We start from the raw sequence: 24,223 nt of genomic DNA, 5'->3' as shown, positions 1-24,223 counted from the left end.
ACCAGAGCTGCTGTGAGAGCCTGGCCCTGCTGGATGGTGCAGAGGAGGAGGATGGGGCAGTGACAGGGTGGGGGAAGCTCACACAGTTGCTGGGTCTGTTCTGCAGCCTTGTACAAATAACCCAAACGTCTGCACTCCCACCTGGCACCTCTCCCGGCCCTGGGAACGCACTCAGCGCTTGTCCTACTGCTTATAGAGGGAGCAGGTTTTTCCTTTTCCCTTCACCCTGTTTGATGGCAGAGCTGGCGCTCGAACCGAATGAAGCAATCTGACATGGAGGAACAGCAGAGGACGGCTTCCAGCCTGCAAGCAGCTCACACCTAAAGCCTTTGGGCTGAGTTTGCTGGGTGGGGGCAGCTTCACTCCCATGTGAGGTCTGTCTGCCAGGCTAGAGCAGGAGACTTGCGTGGTGCATGGGTTTACATCTCCTGCATTGGTTTAAGGAACGTTCACGGAGGAAAATGCAGGCACCTGAGGACAGCATCCGACCATGGGGAAGGCGAGGAGGAAAGCTGGATGATTACATAGCCCAAGACTGGCAAGCGTCCTGCCAAAATGTGAGGGAGACGCAGCCGCTGCATGTATTAGCAGGGATATTTGCTGTCCTTGCATGCTAGGAGCCTTGTAAGTGCAGCTGGACGTCCAGAACAACTCTGCATCTCCTGCATCCCTGGCAGACGCGGAGCGGGGCGGACAGCTGTTCCCCCGCGAGTGGCTCTGCGGTTGTGTAACGGGGAAGCGGGTTAAGCCGTTTCCGTCACCGTCATTTCATAAAAAGGGAGATTGCTTCGAGGCATTATCTCCATCACATGCTCCTTGTCATGCTCCTCCCGGGATTAGCTCAAATATGGTGCAATCAGCCCCAAAGAGCCCTAGTTACTGCTTCCTGATCCCACGTCGACTGGGAGCTATTTTTAGCATTTAATTGCACTGGAGGCTGCAGCACACGATAAGAGACGAACCCGCCTGGCACGCGGCTACGGTACGGGCGTCTCCCCGCCTGGCCCTCTGTGCCCAGGCAGGGACACGCACGCGGGGTGCTTTCCAGCCCCTGGCCCTCCAGTGAAACCAGCCCTTGCTGTGGGAAGGAGCCACGCCAAGCGAGTGTTGTAAAGTAGAGACCGTCAAAATGGCCAGGGGCCGTGCATGCCCAAAGCCAGGGTTTCGGGCCTGGAGCGACTTTTGTGTTCATGCAATAAGAAAATCAAAACGTCGAACTCAACCGAAAACCTCGTTGGGCTTTTCCCCTTCCTCTGTCCGCTCTGCTGAGCGGTGCAAGCAGGGGCACGCGGCTGAACGGGGGCATCGAGGGGGTCCCCTGGCGTCTCGTGACCCTGCTGCTGTATCCAGCCGGGAGCAAAGGTGGTCTCGACCGGACGGCGAGGTGTTTGTGGCAAGGGAAAGGATGGAGCAGATTGAGCGGTGAAGGAGGCTTTGCATTGCAGATGGTGGGGGATGCTGCTGATACTGAGAGGCGCCCGGCCACGGGCGAAGGGCAAAGCGAATGCAGGCGTGCGGGCAGGAAAAGGCGGCTCGGGCGGCGGGCGAGAGTTAATGCTACACGACGCCCAAGTGCAGGCAAGTGCTTCGAGGCGGGAAAACCAGGTCCTGCCCGCAACCACGTCCAGACGTGACGCGACGTGGCGCCCAGGGGTGCTGGTGCGGGGGCGCCCCGTGCCCACCCCCCTCCCTGCTACCTGCCCCAGAAGGGGCACTGGGGCCTTTTCCCAGCAAACTCAAGCACAGAGGGCAGGTCTTGCTGGAAAAAGATGCCAAGAGGCAAGAAAAATCCGCCTCCTCCTCCTCCACTTCCCACCCCCACCCTCTCCCTGCTGCACCAGGCAAAAAAAAACAAAAACCAAAAAGCGAAGCGAAGCGAAGCGGCGGTAGTCTGTCTGCAGCGGCGGCCCGTAGAGCGCGCGGCGCGCTGCCTGCCGGGAGCGGTAGTCCCGGCGCGGGGCGGGGCGGGGCGTGCCGGGCGAGGCGCCTTCCCGTGGTGCCCCGCGCGCGCGGGAGGGCGGAGGAGGCGGTCATGGCGGCCGTGTCGCCGTCGCTCGTGGCCGCCGTGCTGGCGCACTCGGGCCGGCTGGAGAAGGAGGACCTGGGCGCCCGCCTCGCCCGCCTCTCGCGCCGCGTCGACGAACTCAAGGTGCGCGCGGGGGCGGGGCTCCGGGGGGGGCGGGGCTTTGATTGGAGTGGGGGAGGGGCAGTGGGGAGTTGGGGTGCAGGAGTTTTGGGGGGACCTTTATTGGAGTGGGGGAGGGGCAGGGGTTTTGAGGGGGTTGGAGTGGGGGAGGGACCCTGGGGGGGGTCAGGGGTTTTGCGGGGACATTGATTGGAGTGGGGGAGGGGGAGGGACCCCGGGGGGGGGGGGTCAGGGGTTTTGGGGGGACATTGATTGGAGTGGGGGAGGGGGAGGGACCCCGGGGGGGGGGGTCAGGGGTTTTGCGGGGACATTGATTGGAGTGGGGGAGGGGGAGGGACCCCGGGGGGGGGGGTCAGGGGTTTTGCAGGGACATTGATTGGAGTGGGGGAGGGGGAGGGACCCCAGGGGGGGGTCAGGGGTTTTGCGGGGACATTGATTGGAGTGGGGGGGGGTGCCCACAGCCGTGGGCCCGATCCTGACCCCCCCTCCATACCCCCCCCCGGCAGGGCGAGGTGTGCACCATGATCCAGAAGAAGTACAGCGAGTTCCTGCCCAGCCTGCAGAGCGCGGAGGAGCTGGCGGCCCAGGTGGACCGGCTGTGCGGCAGCATCGACCTGCTCCGGGCCCAGATCGAGAACGAGGTGACGCGCGGCGCCGGGTCCGGCAGGTCGAGGCGGTGCGGGCCCAGCCCCGGGGCAGGCGGAGGAACCCTGGCCAGGGGCCGAGCTCCTCGGTTGCTTTCACGCCCTCCCCCTGTGCTCGTTGCCAGCGTCTGGTCTGTGTGACGTGCGATCGGGAAGGGTCAGCTCTGCTCTGCTCTGCTGCCTGGGAAACCGAGGCACAGAGAGATGCGGCGAGGTGGCTGCGGTTACGCGGTGCTTGTCGTCGGCGCTGGGACCCAAACTCAGGTCTTTCTGCGTCGCTGACGATCGTGCGGATTGCAAGGTTGCTTTCCTGCCCTGTCCCCCAACCCGCGATGCCCACAAAGACTAGTCCAGGCTGGGCCCTTTGAGTTCTCTCTGACCTTGGTGCTGACGTGCGTTAGGAAAGGTCTAATAGAGTCCGGTTCTTCCCCTTTACAACGAGCGTGACCAGGTTAACGATTGTGAGATGTCACATATTGCCCGGTCCGCTGCCGAATGGACTCGGGGAAAAGGACGGCTTCCGAAGCGCTGCCCGAGCTCCTCGCCACGTATGCTGTCGTGCTAGGTTGCGTTTCAGATTCAGACAGCGACAGCACTGAAGTCGGTTTCACTCATCTATGCTCAGTTTCACCTTGTAATACACAAGCGGTTTGGGTTCAGTCCTGCAGAGGATTCATCTTTTTTTGTTTCAGTATGGAGGTTAGCCGAAAAGTTGAAACACATCAGCATATCCCCTTGACTTTAAACTGGAGCCTGTCACAGGGACTTCACTGCTTGTTTCAATAGATAAAACCTGCAGTGTGTCATGGCCAGAGATCCTGGTTTTCCCTGATTTAAAAAAAATCCCCAATTTTTAGTTTATAAAAAGTAACCCTAAATCCACATTTTTCTGTGATTTAAAATGAAACATCACTAATGTATAGATATCTATATAGTGACTTTGCATTTTTATCGTGGAAAAATGTGGATTCGGGGTGATTTTTTTTAACTGAAAATTGGGGATTTTTTTAAATCGGAGGAAACCAGGGTCCCTGGTCCTGGCACATTAAGGTAGAAGGGGGTGTGTGTGTATAAGTGTTGACAATAACGTTGGGAAAAAATAGTATTAGACTTTTCTGGAGCGTAAGATGGACTGATCCATATGGTGCAATTTGCTCTTTCAGTTGTACGCAGCTGCTCAGATTTAACCCAGGGACTTGATGTATTCGTGTCGCTTTTAGAGAAATGCCATCCTAACATCTGGTGAACGTAGTGGGGCTCATGTCTGTGCTGCTGTTGTAGGTCCAGCGAGATCTGAACGTCGCCATTGCAGAATTCACTGAATTGAAGCAGCAGTTGGAGCGCGACACACTGATTCTGAGTGTGCTGAAAAAGCTTCAAGAGGTAAGAAGGGGATAACTTCAGAGCCCGGCGGTTATCTTTACCTCTTGCTTCCCTGCTCTGATTTCTTTGTCTGTTGCCTTTAAACGGCTGCAACTCTTCTGTCTCTAGTCGGGCTGTTTTCAGAAGCGAGCTATGATTTGAGGACAGATACTTATTTGTGTTCAATGGCATCTCATTCCTACAGTTTGATACTGCTATTAAAGACTATAACGCCGCGCTGCAGGAAAAGAAGTATGTTGTTGCAGCTCAGCAGTTGGAAAAGGTAATATGCCTCCCAAGTGTGCAGAATGAACTTGCTGGTGAATGTTTTCAGTAAATACCCAACGATTCCCATTGTCGAAAGCTTACGTGCCATTGGAGCGAGCACGTTGCCTTGTGCCCACACTATGTATATAGCTATCTCCGTTTTCCTGCTAGGCACAGAGTAGTCTGAAGCTGCTGGAATCTCGCAAAGGCTTTGAGCTGAAGATCCTGAAAGCACTAGGCATGGAGCTCACGGTGCAGACCCAGAACATGCTCTATCAGCTGGGAGAGGAATGGCAGAAAATGGTGGTGTGGAAGCTTCCTCCTTCAAAAGGTGCTTATTGTTTGGGTTTGTTTTGGTGGCTCAGGTGTGCCTGGCAAGAAAACTGAGTCCAAAGAAGCTAGCAAAGATGCTGAATTGCATGGCTTTAGGTAGCTCGTCTGCCTCGACGGCACATGTAATTGAACAGGCAGACCAGAGGCAGCTTATGTAGAATTTTGCTCTGCGTGGAAGCATCTTGGGTGTTTTGCAGGCAGTTTGAAGCATGCAGCAGCTTTTAAATTTTACTTTAAAGGTTTCTTTTGGTCCATTCAGAAATAGACCAGGGAATGACGCCAAAAAGAACAGGGTACTTCCCACTGTTTCCTTTCCGAGTTTTGATGCTGTCATTTTCCCCATGTCTCCTGTGACATGGTTGTGGTTCAGACGCACCTCAGAACCAGCTGGGGCAGTGTCAGATTGAAGGGTTTGGGAAAGCGATGCAGCCTCTCAGTTGGGATTGGTCTCTGAAATTTTAGGTCAGTGTAAAAAAACTCAGCTGGCACAGACTTGTTCTGCTGGTTACACCCAGCTTCCTCAGGTTCATTGGGACACTCCCATTCTAGGGCTGTCAGACAGTGGTGGAGTAATGAAGCGTTTGGAATGAACTCTACAATTAGGGCGGTAAATAACGTAGGGAGGATAATTTGCTGCCAATTTATTTCAGGTAAAGTTTGGAATTAGGCCGTCAGATGACGGCATAGGTCGTTTTGCAAAACTACTGGTAGTTGGAACCGTGGCTGTCAGGGTACCAATTCATTAGTACATGGGCTGTTATTGCTTCTAGAATACATCATGAGGCAAGTCCCTTTGCAGCTATGCAATCATATGTCTCTGTGCAGATCAAGCCTTGGCTGGGCAGGATGATGCAGGATTGTTTTCAGTTCAGTCATGTGAGGCAGAGCTCACCTGAATGGAAATTCACAGATTGTAAGGCCAGAAGGGACCTCAGAAAATCATCGGGTCCAGGCCCCTGCACCAGGCAGCAAAGATAACTGGGGGTCAGGTAACCCCAGAAGGTGACTGTCTAGTCTCCCCTTGAAGTTTTCCAGGGGAGGTGATTGCACCACCTCTGGAGGGAGCTTATTCCACAGTCTGGACACCCTGACTGTGAAAAAGTTTTTCCTAATGTTGAGCCTGAATCAATCTTCCAGGAGTTTGTGGCCATTGCTCCTGGTTTTCCCCCCAGGTGCCCTGGTGAACAGTTGCTCACCGAGCCCTTGATATACTTTCCTAGTCCTGGATGTACTCCCCTGAAGGAGATACACCCTTCTGGGAGGCCTGTCATTCACCCTTGGTTTTATAACTTGTACCTAGCTGTAGCTCCTTAAACATCCCAAAGTCCAAATAGTTGTAGGTTAGTTAGCCTTGCAAATTCATCACAGAAGCTTGCCAGTCTGGGCATAAGATCCACTGATGTTTGTGGTGATAATGAGCACAGTAACGATCCTTTTGTGCCTATAGTTGGAATCTTGGCAGGGCTCTTTAAATACCTAAGACAGTAGGGCATTTGCAGGTTAGTGTGCTTGTTAGCTTTTATAAAAACAAGCTCCTGACCTCGTTGGCGTTGTCTTAGGGAGGGAGAAGAGTCAAGAAGGGGCTAGGTGGCCCAGCAGTTGAAATGAGAAACCTTTGCTTGAGAATTGCAATAAAAAAAATAGCACAAACAGTATGCAGCAAGCTGCTGTGCCAGCGATGGGAGCCAGGTACCCTGGAGATTGGTAGCATCAAACTCTAATTCAGATGCAGAGGTCATAGAGAAGGGGAGGTGGAAAGTGGGCAGGTAAGGTATCACTTCAGCCTCCAGTGGAGCTCCTGGGCTTTTTGTGGAGTCCCTAACCTAGTGCATGTTGTAACCATTGTGGTTCTGCTCTTTCTCCTTAGAGCTCAGCAGTCTGGAGTCGGCGAGGCAGACAGAGCTGCACTTGTGCACAAAGCTGCTGAAGGAGGAGGAAATTGCTGATTCACCTGTCACTTCTGTGCTCCGGGCTTTTGCCATCCTAGGAGAATTGCACACCAAGATTAAACTGTTTGGTAAGTCACAGACTTGTGTGAACTGTTGGAAGGTGCTTTGGTGGGAATGGAGCTGATGGCAGCTCATGGGGTATGGGATTGTTCCAAGAGGCTGTTGGAGCAGGGCTCAAAAGGGACAAGGTGAGGAAGGCAGCGTACAGTTGCTGGCCTGGCCGATCAGTCGGACAATCCAGCAGTTTTCTTGCAAGGCGAGCAAAACCAGCCGCTACCTCCCCTTCTCTGGGCATGGTGTTGGTCTCCTGGACCCCGTACCCAGCAGGTCCTCATCTCACACCCAGGTTCCCTGCCTCACTGGCTTTCCCTACCTTGAGGTTCTGTCTGCAGGCAGGTTCCTGGGTAGAGAAGACCCTCAGGCCAGCTGTAGCATGTCTCAGAACCAAGATGCCCAAGGTTTTCTAACGACTGGTACTCCTTTCTGTCATACCCTTTTGTCTATGCTTTTCCCACAAGTATTTTTCCCCCCATCAAAGTGTTAGGTTGTTCAATGCTGACCAGTGATTATGCAGCCTGATGGGTTGGTTAGGTTGGGTCTGCAAAGCTCCTCTCCAGGTGTAGCCCCCTCTGCATGGAACGAGACTGTTGCTGGTTTCGTGTGGCCTCAGGGGCTTAAAATAACAGGTGCTAGTAAAGCAATTGGCAAGCACTGACAGGTGCTGAGGTATAGTTGCACCAGGCTGATTTTGTAAATTAGTTATAATGTGATTGTTAGAAACAGCTCATTGCCTGAGGTCCCAAGTGTGCTTATTTGCACGAAGCACGCCAAAGTCAAACCAAGCCCACCGCTGTGCAAGCACTCCCTGTTATTATGGTAGCCCCAAGGGAAGGCTCCCTAGCTCTCTTTAGCGCAGTCTTGCAAGCGAGGTGCCCATCATAGCTAATCCCTTCACGAGCGAGAAGCTTGCCAGACAGAGTACTGATGCCTAAGGCGGTCTTTCTCTTCCTTTCCCAGGCCAGTTATTGCTGAAATGCATCCTCAAGCCACTGATTTCTCACCCATCCCTTCAGCCCTCGGTTACGGAGCAGCCCGAGGCGGTCGTCTTGCGGTTTGAGACTATAGAGCCTAATTCAGAGCCGTCGTCTCCAGTAGAGGTGTTTGACAAGATCAGGCTGGTTCTCGAAGTCCTCCACATACAGCTGCTGAGTAGGTAGTCTGCCCTCTGCGGGTTAGCATGAGATTCCACTCACCACAACTGGCTCATCTGCCTGGAGTGGAGACCCCTCAGAATAGCCAGCCGTGGTTCACAGCAGTGCCTGTCTTGTGTAAGACTGCCTGTAATACTGGAGCAGCAGTGCCCTGCCCAGGGAGCTGTAGGGTTGCTTTGCAGCTCCGTGTTGCATGGCAGTACTGAGAGCAGCGTTGATGCCACATAGCTAAACGTTGCTCCCCCTGTGTTGAGATCCCCTAAGCTTTCTAGGTCCTTGGGTTGCACAAAACTGGGCCTGAAAGCAGCTTTGCCTCCTCTGTTCTTTGACTGTGTGTGGTAGTTGGGGAAGGCTAGGAAGATGGGAAACAAGAGACTGTCTATGAAAATTGTGGTGTTAGGGTCATGGACTTTGAGGAAAGTAGCCGGGACACCGATGTGAGGAAACAGGGCTGGATCAACAGCTTGTGCCATGACTCAGAACGCTAAGGAGAAGTATGTTCCTTGAAAACAATGATTCAAATAGGATTACTGCTGAAAGACTCTAGGAATGAATGCTTCTCTGTGGTCATTTTTTCTTAGTATAGCCAAATCAAGGCTGTCGTGTAAAATATCAGGACGTGATTGTCAGAGCTGGAAGCCTGCTCTAATCCAGGGGGGGCTGCCCTTTTGCTGGCATGCCTCAAGTTGGCCCTGCATCCTCCCTGACAGCCACTCTGATCCCCTTCCCCTGCCCGAGATGCTGCTTTGCTGTCTGTTCCCACCTCTGCTCCTGTGGCAGTCGTACTGCAGGGTGGGCACCCCCGCTATAAGCTGTGCAGCTTTGAGATGCAACTAACTAGTGCCATCAAGGCTAAGGCGCTCATGTAGCAGATGTGCCAGCAAGACAAGGTCACTTCATACACAAAATCTGTTGGTGACAGGGAGTTTGATAAACCAAGCACAGGCCCTGATGTGAAAAACGGCAGGTGGCACCAGTGCCGGGTTCTGTTCCCAGTTCATTGCACTTCAGAAGGGGATGGGGAGGGTCTGACCTACAGGGCAGGTGAAAATTTATTTACTTTCTCTTGGATCTAGATGTGCCTGTGGATGAGTGCGTGGAAGGGGAGAAGGATGGCCGCACTGTATTAGCACAGGTGCTAGGTGACATGATCTGGGGAGAGCTGTCGGACTGCCTCATCCAGGACTGCCTGGTATATTCGATTCCCACAAACAGCAACAAACTGGAGCAGTACGTGGAGGTAGGATGCAGCCCTCAGAATTCCTGTAGTGCCAAGTCAGGAAAGACAGCCTCGGTGGTCATTGTAACTGGCTTGCCTCTCATCCTCTCTGTTCCCTGCTGCCCTAGGAGGCTTTGAGGTTGCGCAGTGGTACATTGCACTGCTGTGCTGATAACAGCCCAATGTTTTTACTTAAAGTTGTGCCCTTTCCTGTGCCCTGGCACAAAAATCAGCTGTGTGCAGAGAGCAATAGCGAGTCCCTGAGCACAGATGAAGCCAGGCTGAGCATGCTTTTGTCAAGAAGCTGCTCACAACAAGGGAATTAGCATATTAATTGTGGCAGCATATCTGACTGATAGTCACTGTTTTGAGCACACAGTGGGTGCTGGAGGCAGTGGACAACTCCATGCTGTGCTGTGATGCCAGGAGAGCGATGAAGGTTGCCAAACCATCAACACTGCTCCTCCTGCATTGCTGCTGCTTCCTCTCCCCAGCTGCCCTGTGGTGCCTCCCTGCTGTTCAGCCAGGAGTTGTACCTTTCTTCTCAATAGATGTGCATGGCATATAGGGAGGATTTTGGGATGGCATGCCAAAGGCTCGCATTGCCCTCAGCACAAAACTGGGGGTGTTTTTCTGTGAGAGCTCTGAGTGGGTTTCAGAGGCCAGAGCCTCACCTCTGACCCTGCTGCTCAGTGGACAGTAGCTTTGTGCATTAACATAGGCTGCCGGTGCATGCCACTTCCTTTGTAGGTGATTAAATCCACGGAGGAATTTGAAAAGGCCCTGAAGAGCATGTGCTTTCTGAAAGGAGATGCCACAGACTTGCTGAAATATGCCAGGAACGTCAACGCCCACTTTGCGAACAAGAAGTGCCAGGACGTGATAGTGGCGGCCAGGAACCTCATGACATCAGAAATCCACAACACTGTCAAGGTGCTGGCTGTTGTATTATACCATTTCACTTAGTTGTAAGAACACTGGTTGCCGTGGAAAGGCAGGTTGTTTCAAGGAAGCTAGATCTCCTTTCTTTATCTGGGGAGACTTTGTAAGGCGAAGCTTTGTCCTGAAGCTTTAGGCAGCCCTCCGGTGCATGAGGGGCTGACAAGCAGTGGATGAAAAGTGTGAAAGTTTTCCCTATGTGAGATGGCTAGCAGTCGGGTGTATGTGGCAACAGAGAGAAAATGGAAGAGAGCATTGCCTACTACGTGTCGCCTCTTCCATTCTGAGTGTTTAGGTTTCTGAGCCCAGCACTGGAGTTTGCATAGAGTCACATAGAGTTTGCAGCGTGTATCTGCCTTGTTCTGTCCCTGTGTTGCAGGCTCGAGGGCATGACGTGTGTCTCTCGTTTTCCCTTAGATAACACCTGAGTCCTCAGTAGCATTGCCGAAACTGCCTGACCCCACTGCGGGGGATCACGTGAAAATGCAAAAAGCCTCAAAAACTCTGCGCAACGAGATGGTGAACTTAGAGAATGAGACCAAGCTGAGCCAGCACACGTTCTCTCTGCCTGCCTGCCGCATCAGCGTGTCAGTGGAGAGACTGATGGAGCTGGCTTATCAGACGCTGTCAGAAGCGACAGCCAGCACAGATCAGTGGTAAGACCTAGGGGCTAGGGAGAACACAGGACCCTGGGATACCCCAGTGCAGGGAACTATGCAAGAGATCTGTTGTGAGATAGGAAGCATTTGAAATGACAGAAAATGTAGTTTTGGGAATGGAGATAAAGTCATAAAGGAGAGCTGCTAGGTGTCCAGCTGCAGCCTGAACCCCCCCAGGTGTATCTTACATGCTGGTATTGTAGGAGTGGCTGCAGGGCAGCCTCTGCAGGAGCACTGAGGGGGCTTTTACCACATGGTAGCTAGGGTAGTCAGTCGCACAGGATAGCAGCGGTTCGCAGCTGATGTGTAGTTGCAGTCTCCTTGAACTGGCCAGAGCGAAAGCAGTAGGTCTCCTCACGTGGTTTTTACCATGGTAGCTATTGACATATCAAAAACTGCACCTCTTGTGGATCGAAAAGGCACCGGTTCACTGGTATCGGTGCCAGGCATGTCTTGCATGGCCTGCCTGCTGTTGTGCAGTGTTGGTACCTGACACCTGGCCACGGATACGAAGCAGCAGTGCGTTATTGAGACCCCATGTGGATATTGCAAGGGGACAGCCATACCGAGCTCTGCTACTTGCCCGTGCTGGAGACCACCACCCCCTTTGGAGAGGGAGGGTTTCCTATGTACAGGGTGCCAGGCAGATGGGGATTAAGTTGCAGAGGTGTGTGTGTGTGTGTGTGTGTTAATTAGGGAAATTTCGCCCTCCTCAGTGCCAGAGGTTTTTTAATGGTCTTATTCCTGACATTGGTTTGTAGGGCCAGAGCATGCCTCTGTCTGACAGGGCTCCTCCAGGCACAGCTGTTGAGCACCCAGGAGTGCACGTAGTACTGGCTACCTGCTCTCTGGGTGAGGTTGTTTTGTGGGGAGCCTTTGTAAAGCTGCTCAGGTGTTTCTGTTTATTGACATTGTGACTTACAGACTGGATCCTGACAACTCTCCCTTTGTGTGTGTGAAGGGCAGGGAGTGGTGCTCATTGTTCTTGGGTAGATATGACTGAGCTGGGTAAGAGCGAGGGGCAGAGGTGTGAAAGAGGCTGGGCATTAGCTCCCAGGCTTAAAGGGAGCTTATATCCTGGAGGCAAGATATGTTGCCTAGTGATGGTGAATACATGTTGTGGGCGTGGTAAATAAAAGATTGGGGCATCATTTACTTTTCCCCATTGGCACAGCCCTGGGTTTGGCCTTCAACAATATGCCTTATGTCCCACACCCAGAGGCCTGTGATGACAGCTTTGCCCCTGGTGGTGGCCACCAGGCCACGTGTGCTTGCCGAGCTGTCATCCAGGAGCCTGTGCTGAGGTGGCAGCAACTGTTGCCTGTGAGTCTGCGAGCAGGATCCTGGGTTCTACCATAGTTCAGGTGCAACTCGTAAATGCCAGCTTCTATGCCTTTTGCTGGTCCCTGTCTCTTCAGTACCATCCTGACTGCGGATTGTGGTGGTAGATTATTATTCATGTACAGTAAAGGGGATGGGGAGGACCAGCGTGCACCCAGAGTGAGCCAAGCCTGCCGCTGTGGCTACAGCTTGTGCCACGTGCATCCACGAAGGGGATGTAGGCACCAGGTGTAGCTGTGCTGGTTACTGTTGAGATGCTGTAGACAGTGTATGTGCCTCCCTTGGCAGTGCCTCTGGAAACTGTTGGTGCAGCTGTGTGGCCAGGTAGCAGTGCAGGGAGATGTGGTAGCTGCACCAGTCTGCACACCCTGTATCCAAATCCTACCTTTTATGCGAGATGAGGCCCTAAGTGCACTGTGCTGCAGCGGTGCCCTTGTGAACACCTTGCTGTTGTCATGTGAACCAAAAGCAGTGCAGCCAAAAGCAAGGCGCTGCAGACGGGGTAGCTAGCACTGTCAACCAGCAGGCCAGCTAGCCTCTGCAGCATGCTGCAGAAGGGGCTCTGCTGTCTTGAGCATGGAGCAGCACAGTGCATGCAGGGCACCGTGGTAGGCATAGTAATTTTAAAGTGTGGTTCTGCCTTTAGTGAGCTAACAGCATTAGGGAAATGGGATGCTTGATGGAATGTGCTTCACTGACCTAGGCACATATGAACCACCCCACTCTCCCCCCAGGTCCCTGTGGGTTATTTGTGGCTTCGTAGTCCTAGCGTCTCTGTAAAGACCTGCTAGATCCCCTGTTACTTCCAGGTGCAAGATGAACAGAAGCCTTTCTTTCCCTTTGCAGTTGTATACAGCTCTTCTATGCGGTGCGAAACATCTTCCAGTTGTTCTACGATGTCGTGCCAACCTACCACAAGTAAGTGGGGCTTGTGCCTTGCTCTCCAAATGCCTGTGTTAAAAAGGAAGCCAGTCTTTTTATAATGCTTGTGCCTGTTTTGGCATTTGGTGGGTTTGTGGCTGGACAGGTGGAGGCTTGCACTGTTTCTTGAAAAGGGTCCTTGCTGCTGCAGAATATTTGCTAAGAGAGTCTGAGTGTCTGGCACCCCACAGCAGAGAGCTGGCTGCGTATTCCTGTAGCAAGGAGAAGCTGAGTAGGACCCTGGTGGCCTGCTCTGTTGGCACATAGCATATTTTACAAATGTCGCAAAAGCATCCCGAAGCCCAGTAGGAAATCTTGTCTGACTGAAATCTGGCCACAGATGAGGCTTGCGCAGTGGGTTCCTCCAGCATGAACAGTAGTCTGCTTTGGCCAGGCATTAAATAGCAAAGTCCCTGCTGGGGTGTAGGATGGCTGCGCACACTTTGTGCATCTAGCTCATTGTAGTAGAGGTGACAGCCTGGTTTTCAGTCAGTTCCAGGCCTTGGTTCAGGCTACGTAACCCTTCAGCTCTTGCCTGGCAGCAAGACTGTTTCCTGGTGTGTGTTCCTGGTTCCTGCTTATAGGAAAGAGTATTAGTAAAGACAGAACCAGAACTGAGTTTCAGAAGGCTGGGTCCTACCTACCTGGTATGACCTGTCTGGGAAGGTTTCTTCCTCACCTCCCCTGGGCCTGCTTGCAGGCTAAAATGAAATGTCTCTCACCTCCGTTTCTGGATCTGACCCAGGGTGAGGGTGCAGAAGTGTCAGGGTAGACTTAGCACAGAATTAATGGGTCTTTGTTTCTCTTCCTCCTTCCGCGGGTAGAGAAAACCTGCAGAAGCTGCCACAACTCGCTGCCATTCACCACAACAATTGCATGTACATTGCTCACCACCTGCTGACCCTGGGCCATCAGTTTCGATATCGCCTTACCAGCATGCTGTGCGATGGAGCAGCAACATTTGTGGATCTGGTCCCTGGTTTTCGGAGGCTTGGTAATGTCACATCCAGTATTGCGGTCTTTCAGGTGACCCAAGTGCATCTCATCCTGGCAGTCGTTCCCAAGCCCTTTGTCATTTTCTGTCAGCCAGTAATTAGAGCAGCCATTTGAAAATGGAGAAGGCCTGAGACAAGTCACTTGGGCAGGATGAGAGCCCAGGATTACCCATATGGTGGGTTGGGGTTTCCAAGCGCTTGTGAGACTTCACCATGAGCTTGTTCACTACTTCATGGTACCATATTTTAAGGGGAGCACAGCAAGTGGGCACACAAGTTCCTCTATAGTGTGGTGTCAGTCCACAGCAGCTTTCCATCTCTGCATCTGTCAGGACAGACAGTCTTGTCCCAGAGTGCTGGCTTTGAGTAGCCTTAGCGGGTAACCCCCAAGGCTACCCAAACACGGCCTCAGAAGTGGCCAGGCCCTTCTTGTAATGGCACGAGGCCACTTTGGCTTTACATAAGCAGCCTCCCTTCTGACTGACCAGAAGGGTTCCTGAGAAGTTGACACGAAAGCATGAGGCTGTCCTCAGTGCTCTCCAGCTGTACAGTGTGTGTAGGAGCACCCGGTGTCAGGGACAACTCTTTGGGCAGAGATTAGTCCCGTGGGCATGTTGGAGGCCTGTCTTACAAATGGTTCTGTAGCTCAGCGCTGTTCCCGCTGCATTCAGCACCTCCTTGGTGTGGTGTCAGAAGTCGCTAGGGTCCCAGCCAGAGCCTGAGGTAGCAGCGGAGTAGGGCACACTGCACGTGTCTGGCCAGACTAGATTACCTAGTCTGTGGCAGTATAAGGAGGGGGTGGGGGTTCTATGGCAGAAGTGCTGCAGAAGGGTTCATTGCCTGCAGAAAGGTGGACAACAGGTGTTCTAGACTCTGGGCAGCAGTTAAAGAACTGGAACATGGGGAAGCGGGCAAACAAGAGCAAGGGCTCTCTCACTCAGTGGTAAGGCTGCTGTCTAGCCCCTTTGTCATTTGTTGGCACTGTGGGAAGCAGAGCTGTGAGAGCTCTTACATGCTAGGTAAAGGTGGGGTGACTGAGATGACTTTGTCTTTTCCCATACAAATAATTGCTTCCTTCTGCCCTCACCTGCCATGCCAGGGATTGAGTGCTTTCTGGCCCAGATGCGGGCCCAGAAGGGGGAGCTCCTGGAGAGATTGTCCAGCGCAAGGAATTTTTCCAATGTGGACGATGAGGAAAACTATGCTGCAGCCAACAAAGCCATAAGGCAGGTGAGCAGTGCCAGGAGGTAGGTTGCCCAGGTCCTAACCAAAAGGCCAGTTGCCCCTTGTGAAAAAGGGGTCATGAGACTGCAGCACTGATGCAAGGCAGGGAAGTCAAGTTTAGCCGAGGAGAGACAAGAGCCTTTGCTTGCTGTCATTTGGTGGTGCTGTGTGGTTTGTGTGGAAAATAGAATGGGGGCAGTGTTGTTTCCGCTGACTTCCAAGGGAAAGGCAGCTGTAATGTGAAGTCATACCCACAAATGACAGAAATGGAAACTGAGTGTCTTGTGGTGACCCTAAGACTTTTGAGAGGAGCAGTAATGCATTGTGACTAGCCGCAGAGCCAAGTGTGATACATCACTCTAGTAACAGAAGCCACTGTGAAGTCACAGGTACCTGCACCAGCAATTGTGGCTAACCAGGGCCCATCCATCCCCAGGTGTTGCACCAGCTGAGGAGACTGGGCAAAGTCTGGCAGGACGTGTTGCCAGCGACTGTGTACTGCAAAGCCATGGGGACATTGCTGAACACGGCCCTCGTGGAGATCATCAGTCGAGTCACAGCTTTAGAGGTAAGAGCCGAGGGTGGGCATGGGGCGTGCCAGGGCTAACGCATAGATGTAAATATAACTCCTGCAATATGTGGTCATCGTGCAGATGAACCGTCAGGAGGTTCAGTTGCAGGGGTGCCGTTGTCTGCCAAGGAAGTAATGAGTAGGTATAATGTGATGAGTGCTCTGGGGGTCTGTAACCTAGACCCCGTTGAGCCTGCAGAGAGGAGGAAACCCTGAATCCATGGAAGGGAAGGGCAAGATGCCGGTTGATCACAGCGGAGGAGAAGTTCTATGCTTTTGGCTGGGGTACCCAGTTCCCTGGGGACATAGTAAAGGGTGAGGACAGCGGGGCTTTGACATGGAGATGGTGGTACCTGCAGCAAAGGTCAGGGGACAGTACCCTGAGGTCTGATTGCTGGGGGAATGGCACTACCCCCTTGCAAGTGACTCGACCTGACCCATCCCCTGCCATGCAGCTGTACCGCAGTGTGATTCTAAAAGCGTCTGCCTCTGACAGTCCTATGCTTGTTCCCAAAGGACCAGTGCAGTCCATTGCTGCAGATGGTTAGACAGAGTGCAGTGTAATTCTGGAAGAGTGAAAGAAACCTGGCCACATGGAGTCTTGTATTTAATCTGGGTACCTGTGGCGCAGACTTGAGCAATGTTGGGATATAATGTGGGTGCCAGGGCAAGTTGGACTAAGGGAGGTAGCTGTGCAGAGTGGCTCCTAGGTGCCTGGTTGACTCTTACCCAGGTGTCTGCTCAGGTGACTTGTGTGCTGGCCCAAAGAGACAGGAAAACGTACTAGGCTGCCTAGTAGGCTCCTTGTTTAGGACCAGGGAGTAGCCCCAGGGCCTTGGTGAAAGGGGCATGGTGGTCAGAGTTCCTTTAAGACCTGGGCAAGTCTGCAGTGCCCATGCTGGGCTGCAGTGAGGGAGCTGACAATATCACTGGCAGACAGTCCCCTGACACTTTGTTCAAGTATTCCCCCCTGCAATAAAGCAAGGCTGCTCTTCTGTTGTACACATTGTGCAGCAGTGTTGCTGTGGTGGCCTTCTTGGAGTCCAAGCACTCCACTCTTCCCTGTCCCTGTGCATTATCAACAGATCTGCCTGCATCCCATGTAGATGCTGGTTGCTGAGAGGCGTGCAGCCAAGGCATGCGACTTGTCTGGTGGCAGTGTCCTCTGCCTCAGGGGTCCCAGGATTGGGTGTCGGTCACAGGAGGTGATGCAAGGACAGCGTGCATAAGAACAGATGGAAAGGAAATCCCTGTTTGTAGCAAAGGATTGTGATGTGCTGCTGCATGTCTTACAGCTCTGAGCTGTGCGCTTAACACCTCCCTGCAAAGAATGGGGCCAGTCACATGTCTTGTATGCAGGAGCCCGTTCACAGGGGGAGGGGTTGGGCCGTGCAGCCTGGTCCCAAAGCCCCTTCTTTTGCCTTTGCCACCACTGCACTCCCCATCTCTCTCCTCATGACTCCAGGACATCTCGGCAGAGGATGCAGACCGGCTGCACTCCCTCTGCAGGACCGTGGCAGAGGAGGGGCCACGGGTGTTTGCCCCGCTCCCCGAGGAGAGCGAGAACCGGAAATACCAGGAGGAGGTGCCTGTCTATGTGCACCGCTGGATGACATTCAAGCAGCTGATGCTCATACTGCAGGCCAATCTCCAGGAGATTGTAGATCAGTAAGTAGCTGTTCTGTCATACGGGAAGAGTCCCCTTGGGGTGGCACAGGTAGCGGAGAGTGCATGGCCGGGGTAGGGGTCTGTATCTAGGGCATGGAAGAGTGAGGCGGGTGGTAATGGAATGGAAAATGCAGGTATAGGTCCTGCATCCAGCCCCCGTCCTTGTTATCTGGGCTCCATGTGCCGCATGCAGTCTTTGATGAAAGACAGTCTTGTCCAGAGGGTGCTGGCTGATGTCAGGAGTGGAAGCGCCCACCCTAAGGGCCCAGCCAAGAGAGGGTGACGTGGTTGGTGACTTGTCTATGAGACTGAAGTGAAGCCCAGCAGTTTTTTTGCTGAGGCCCCCCAACATAGCCCTGTGCTTTGTGGGAGGGGCTGGCTTTGACTAGTCTGCAAGTGGTTTCCTGCCTGTGTCTGCAAGTGGCGTCTTGCAAAGAGTGCTCATATCTGGTGGAGATGGGAAGCAGTATGAAGTGTGACCCTCTAGCCCCATCTGAGCTGCCCGTCAGCTTTGCAGCCCAGAGGTGGGCAGGAACTGTCCTGGACCCTCTGGAAAAGCTGGCATAGCAGCCTTGAGCTCTGTTGTGCAAGAGTAGTGGGGAGAGTGGGGCCTGGCTCATGGCTGCCAGCTCTGGAACTGACCATGGGAATGATGGACTCGAGGCACATGTGTCATGCTGATGCATGCCTCTAACCTCTTGCTTGTTTGCAACGCTTAGAGCTCCTGTGGCTGCTGCTGGCTCCTTATCCTTGCAGGAGCAGTAAATGCATGGAGCCTGGTGTTCCTGGCTGGGAGAGGGGCACGCAGGCCAAAACCATCCTCAGAGGTGGGCAGCCTAGATGAAAGGCATCATTGGGGGCCTCCAGACCTGGAGAAAAAGATCGGTGGCATAAGAGGGATTAGGCAGGGGTTAAAGACAGCTGCTGGCATGGTTGTTCTGAACAGTAACTGGCTGGCCTTGCTCCCTCACAGGTGGGCGGACGGCAAAGGGCCCCTGGCAGCGGAGTTCTCCCCCGCGGAGGTGAAGAGCCTGATCCGAGCCCTGTTCCAGAACACGGAGAGGAGAGCAGCCGCTCTCGCCAAGATCAGATAAGCGCACCTGCCCCATGCCATGCCCAGGTCCTGCTGCAGGCCTGGGAACTGGCCGTTCTGAACAAAGCCTGGACCCTAACTGGTTTTCTAGGACTGCCTAATTTCAGCAGTACACAAGTGCTCCTTGGAGGTCGGTGGCAGGGGAAACCCAGCCAGAGCCTGGCACACGTCTACGTGCAGCGGAGGAAGGAGGCAGGACTTCAGGCAACCTAAGGGGACGGCGTGTTGGGACTTTCAGTTCCTGCTGTATCCATTGGCCAGATCTGCAGCGAGGGGGTCCTTGTCGTAGGGCTGAGCTTTGCACCTGTGGGGCAGGGGTCTGCAGCAGTATGGGTTCCTGACTACCCTCCTTTTGACTGCTCCTTCTCACCATTGCCACTGAGGGACAGGGACAGATCTCTATCTCCAGGCTCCTGTTTGGGGGACAGTGCTTGCTGCTGCACAGGATGGTGCTGTCAGAAAGGCAGTGCTGTGTGGGGGCATTTTTTGCTATGCTGGTGGGGCAGCTGCATACTGCAGGGTGATGTGTCTGACTCCAAGGGCTCGCTATCTATGCCGCTTTGTCAGTGAAAGAGTGTGAGAATTGGGCCCCCCCTGTTGTCCCTCGCCATCCCGCTCTTCATGCTCCAAGCCCTGGCAGTGGTGAGCATCTTGGCACGGGTGGTCAGGTGCCTGGCATCACTCTGGAGTGGGTGTGTTTGTTAGCAGGAAGCCTGGCAAGGTAGTGGGCTGTGAGTGTTGTGTGTGCTGGAATGAACTGTTCAGCAGCGGTGGTTGTGAGTGCAGTGGGCAGGGGCTTTTCTGGCTGGTGTCGGGAGTGGGATCTTTCTGTCTCCCAGGGTGAGTGGCCTTAGATCACCTGTGCAGTGTGTAGTCATTTTTTGCCTTTTCAGGTGTGCAAGCCAGGTCCTGCTGCCTCCTCCCTTGCTTGTGGCATGTGCCTGGAAGTCATCTGCTCTGCCCTGGAGGAGTGTGCCTCTGCATGGGAGTGCTTGGGGGGCTTGAGAGGGGAGCTGTGCGCGCAGGGAGGCTGGCCCAGTGATGTGGCTGAGGAGTCGTGAGTGGAGGGACCTGCCTGGAGTCCCCTGACCCTCCGCCCCATGATCCTGAGGAGCTGCAGGTAGGGAGAGATGTCCCTCCCCGAGTCACCTGGCAGGGGAACTGTAGCATGCTCAGACCTCTCCTTGTCTGGGTGGGGCGAACCAGCGTCTTCCCCTGGTCCATGGGGTGGCAATCCTGGTGTGTGGTAGTCCTGTGCTCTGTTGGACTGCTGTTGGGGGAAATGTCCCCACACCTTGTCTCCAGTCCCTGCAGTGGTAACCAGGAGAGGGGACATTTGTGGGGGTGAATCTCTGGGGCTTTGCGGCTGCTCCAGGTGGTAGTGGGCTTGCAAGCTACCTAGATGGCCAAGTCAACAGACTAGCTGCAGAAAAAATAAGTGGCCTCATGTGGCATAGGAGCTGAAGAAAGGGAGGACTGGAGGCATGTGGTGGCTTGTCTAGGGGTGTGTGTCTGTGTGTGTGTGGTGTCTTATGGTGGGGGTTTCCACTTCCTCAGTGTCCTAGGTGGCAGTAGAGGCAAATCAGCGGAGCAGTTAGTTAGCTAGTTGATGCCAGGCATAAGGTGTGTTGTCTCCACCCCAGAAGTCCCAGCAGCAAGTGCTCCTGGGCAGCACTGCTCTGGCCATAGAGTTGGGTGGTGAGGTGTTGAGGACTGGGGGTAGTTAGTCAGTGAGGCAGTAGGAGGGAAAAGACAGGGAAGGGCAAGGGAGGAGCTGCGGCTGAGAGCTGTGGAAGAGGGCAGCTGGTGTTATTTCCCAAAGTGAGGTGTTGTGCAGCACTGTCAGTGCCCAGGTGTCCATCAGGCAGCAGCCGTGGGGTGGGTAGCTAGCGGGCTCCTCTGTTGGGGAGGAAAGAGTTGTGTTGTGGTTGCTTTTTACTGGTTTTTCTCCCCTTGTGCTCTCCCCCTGGCACCTCCCTGTCTGAGAACTGGGCATGGCTGGGCACCTCCCTGTCTCGAGTCGGCTGGGTAGTGTGGTGGGTGCCCGCTCTGGGGAGCAGCCCCAAGCCTGGGCATGGCTGAGTGGCCTGGGTGTCTGTGTACTCGTGGGTGTGTTAGTGCAGCCTGGTCTCCATGTGTGCAGTGGCTCTGTGCAGGTGGGGTGGTGCCTGTGTGAGTGTGTGTGCTTCCACTCCTCTCTGTGCCTAGTCCTCGTGCAATGTGGATCAGTGGAGCACTCTGAGGGGGCCTTAGATGGTACGTCCAATCCCACTAGCAGAGACGGTTCTTCCCCTGTGCAGTGCACTGGGCTTGGAGGGGGCTGACAGTCAGGCCTTGGTGCTGCGTCCAGCAGTGCAAGTGCCGTCCAGCCCCCGGAGGGGTCCCAAAGTGCAGAATGAGGGGAAGGCCAGAGGGCCTGGCTTACTAGGGGCTGTCTCCTGAGGCATGTGTTGGGACCTGCTGTGAGCCCCCTGGGCCTGAGGCCTGATCTCCCTCTCCCCAGTGAGTCCCAGGATCTTGGTGATTGTTGGCTGCAGATGCCGGAAACTCTCTTGGGTGACTTGTGTCCAAAGAAGCAGCCTCCATACCTCCTTGTACTGCGTGCAATCAATAAAGCGATTCCCTCCAGCAAGCACGATGTCCGTGTCTCTCTGAGGGGTGGGGTGCAGGGCCAGACAGGGACAGGGACAGGGGAGGGGAGCCCAGCCAGGTCAAGGGCAGCTGTGTCTGGGGGTTCAGCCTTGCTGGGTATTCCAGTCCTTCCATGCCAGAGGCAGCTGCCAGGTGAGTGTCCTGTCCTGCCTGGGGCATGGGAAGCGCTGTGCTCCTCAGGGGGTGCCAGCCCACAGTCCAGAGCAGAAGAGGCCAAAGGAAGTGGGGCAGAAGCAGTCATGGAAGCCCCAACGGCAGCCTGCTGAGGAATGGGCCTGAGAAGTTTGCCTTTAGAGAGGACAGGGAGCTTTGATGACCCTTTTGGGCTCAGCATCAGTGGAGCCTAGTGGGTGCCTTCGCAGTGATCCCAGTTCTGAGCAGACGCGTTTCTTAGAAGACGGCCCCTCTGAACAGGGTGCAGGCGTAACTCCAGAGGATGCTGCTGACAGAAACAAGCTGATCTTGTACACACACATCTGTGCACGCTGGCAGTGGACAGCACACGTAAGACCCCAGTGGCTGGGCGGTAAGTAACTGCATAACTTTCCTGAATGCAGTGGATCTTGATTTATGCAATTGCGCCTCATGTTGGCTAAGAGCCTTCAGCCCACTTGCTGAAGCTGATTAACACTGTGTGGTCTGTCTCTTGTAACGTGTTCTCCCAGGCCCTGAATCACACCTCTGACTTGGTGTTTTTCTTCCTCTAGTTGTCATGACTGTATGTGGGGAGGTGAGTGCCAACATGATTTCCCTCCTGTTCTTAGAAGTAGCAGGATGTGGGTTTCTATGTGCAAATGCATGAGACCTTCAGAAGCAGCTTCAGCAGAGCTTCTGAAAGCCCTGGATTCCTTGAAAAACCTCTGTCCCCTTCACCACAAAAAGGAAGATATTTTTTAGCTTTCGGGGTGTGAGGTGGGTCTGCAGAAAGTAACTCTCCTTTTCATCGTACCTCTCTGCAGGATGTCCACGGGCCATCTTAAACCTCCATCTTGCAACAACATTCATCTGGGAAGTTGCACCTCCATGGAGCTCACTGCAGATCAAGGATACGAGCATCTTGGGGAGCATCACAGTCCGGGGAGCTATTTTGTTTTGGAAATGCCTTGTTCTAGTGGGTCCCAAATGAGAATGCCAGTGAGATCCTTATTCCTGCCTCATGAATATGGGGCGTCTACCTACAGCAGCCAAACACCTGGTAGCACTGGTGCTCAATGCTCTGTCCCTGACTCTTGCTGGCCGATAGCTGTTTGATGTCTAAATTCACGCTCCGTGCATCACTACAGACAGATGCACTTTGTGGAGTTACACAAGGAACCTGAAAGCACTTTGGAGGTGAAGTGGGGAATTTTTCTTAAGACACCACCCCATGGTCACTTTTTGAGTGCTGCAGACACAAAGCGATCCAAATTTGTGCTGCCTGACCTTTATTGGCATGGTTGACAACATATGTGAGTAGTAAGCACTTACAGCTGGTCTTGCTAATATCTTTTCTCCTTCTCTCTTTGCCCTGTAGATTGATCCCATCTCAGGAATGCTTATAAAACTGACAGACCTGAAAGAGCAGGTGCAGGTAATAATGCTACATTCCTGGTGATACCTCATAGGGGAATCGGCTGTGGCATAAAAGTTTGTATGTGCCTAGTGTGGGAAGCAGTTGGACCTGAGGTTTCTATAACTTTGATGTGAAGAAAGTCACTTCATCAGATGCTCTGATCATCAGATTTCTCTGATGAATTGAGCCTTAACTCATGAAAGCTTGGGCTATATGTATCTACTTTGGTTAGTCTATAAGGTACAAATCTATCCTTGCTTCTACTTGACTTCACAAGTTACCCAGTGCTGAGATTTTCTAGAACCAAGCTCCACTTCTTGTATCACGAGGACAGTCCTGTTGCTTACTCGGAAATGTGGTTGCAACAGGTGAGGCACTGGGTGAATGGCAAGTCAGCCTGATGAGCAGCTGGGACCCTGTGTGTGGTGCTGCACGTCCACTTGCATTGTACAGGGCTTTAGCCATCAATGGGAAGCAAGGGGGAGCTCTGGGCCTGTCTGCTGGACGAGTAACTGGACCGCAGCCAGGTTTTATCTGCAGGGACTGCTCCTGCTTTGCATTAATTCCTTGGAAAGTTTTCTCATGCCATTCTTCCCCCTGCAAGGGAAAAAAGAAAAGGTCCTTCTTATGTCTGCTCTCCAGCAGTGACAGTGCAAGGACTCTGGGGACAGCCACTGGTTTTGCATGATGCCCTGAAATAGTGAAACAGGGCAGCACCCAAGGACTGATGACACGGGGTGTGTTCACGACACAGGGGTTTAATCAGCCCTAAATTTAAGTGTTTTTTTAAAAACCCACCACTTCAATTTAGGGCCCCCATTTCGTCTACACATGCCCCTAGCTAAAGCTTCTTATCCCATCCTCGACCCCTTGAACCATCCAGCACCCCTGTGCAGGCAGCAACAATTCCCCTAGGATGTCACAGACCAGCATGTATTGATCCACCACTTCAAAGGTTGGAATTAAATGTTACTTTAATGCCCATAATAACGGTTTACATATGAAAGCCTCTTGGCAAACTCATTCCAGCCCCTTCACCCCCACCCTGAAATAATAAACACCTATTAAGTTTTCACACAGAAAGCAGCAATTTCTCGTCAGCCTCTGCAGCCCTCGACAATGTGAGAGCGATACAAGCATGGTAGAACATGACGTGCGAGGAGCGATTTGTCAGGGGCGCCAGTATTAACAAGTAATTATCTGCCAGATCAATGGAGCTATTTTACAAACCAGACTTAAGAGCCTGGTGATAACAGCACAGTGAGCTGGTATCGATCAAACAGCGCAGGCCATAGTCTTACAGCTGGAGTGGATTGTTTTTGTTTTGCCTTCAAATTAGCACCAAAAAAAATAGACAAACCTCAAACAAAACACTTTAGGTGTGATGATACTTTAACGATGCTGTCTGGGTTTCGTTCCTGCTTGCAAAGTGCAAACGGTGGGGGGGGTAGCTCAGCAATTCCATGTCTTCCCCCAT

At 53.3% G+C, this 24,223-nt stretch overlaps 1 protein-coding gene across 1 annotated transcript; it reads left to right on the top strand.

Annotated features, from left to right (window-relative positions):
* The first annotated feature begins 1,999 nt into the window (after positions 1–1,999).
* Positions 2,000–21,174, top strand: ZW10 (zw10 kinetochore protein). The gene is made up of 16 exons (XM_059719838.1): positions 2,000–2,149; positions 2,653–2,787; positions 4,072–4,173; positions 4,358–4,435; positions 4,591–4,750; positions 6,620–6,769; positions 7,719–7,910; positions 8,989–9,152; positions 9,882–10,064; positions 10,488–10,726; positions 12,917–12,988; positions 13,816–13,985; positions 15,086–15,216; positions 15,647–15,778; positions 17,247–17,449; positions 18,423–21,174. Exons 1-16 carry the CDS (start codon positions 2,033–2,035, stop codon positions 18,541–18,543), a joined length of 2,349 nt encoding a protein of 782 aa, XP_059575821.1. The 5' UTR covers positions 2,000–2,032; the 3' UTR covers positions 18,544–21,174.
* The last annotated feature ends 3,049 nt before the right edge of the window (positions 21,175–24,223 follow it).

Source organism: Alligator mississippiensis, chromosome 16 (assembly GCF_030867095.1).
Source record: "Alligator mississippiensis isolate rAllMis1 chromosome 16, rAllMis1, whole genome shotgun sequence".
Lineage (NCBI taxonomy): Eukaryota > Metazoa > Chordata > Crocodylia > Alligatoridae > Alligator > Alligator mississippiensis.
This window is presented reverse-complemented; position numbering and strand designations above follow the sequence as displayed.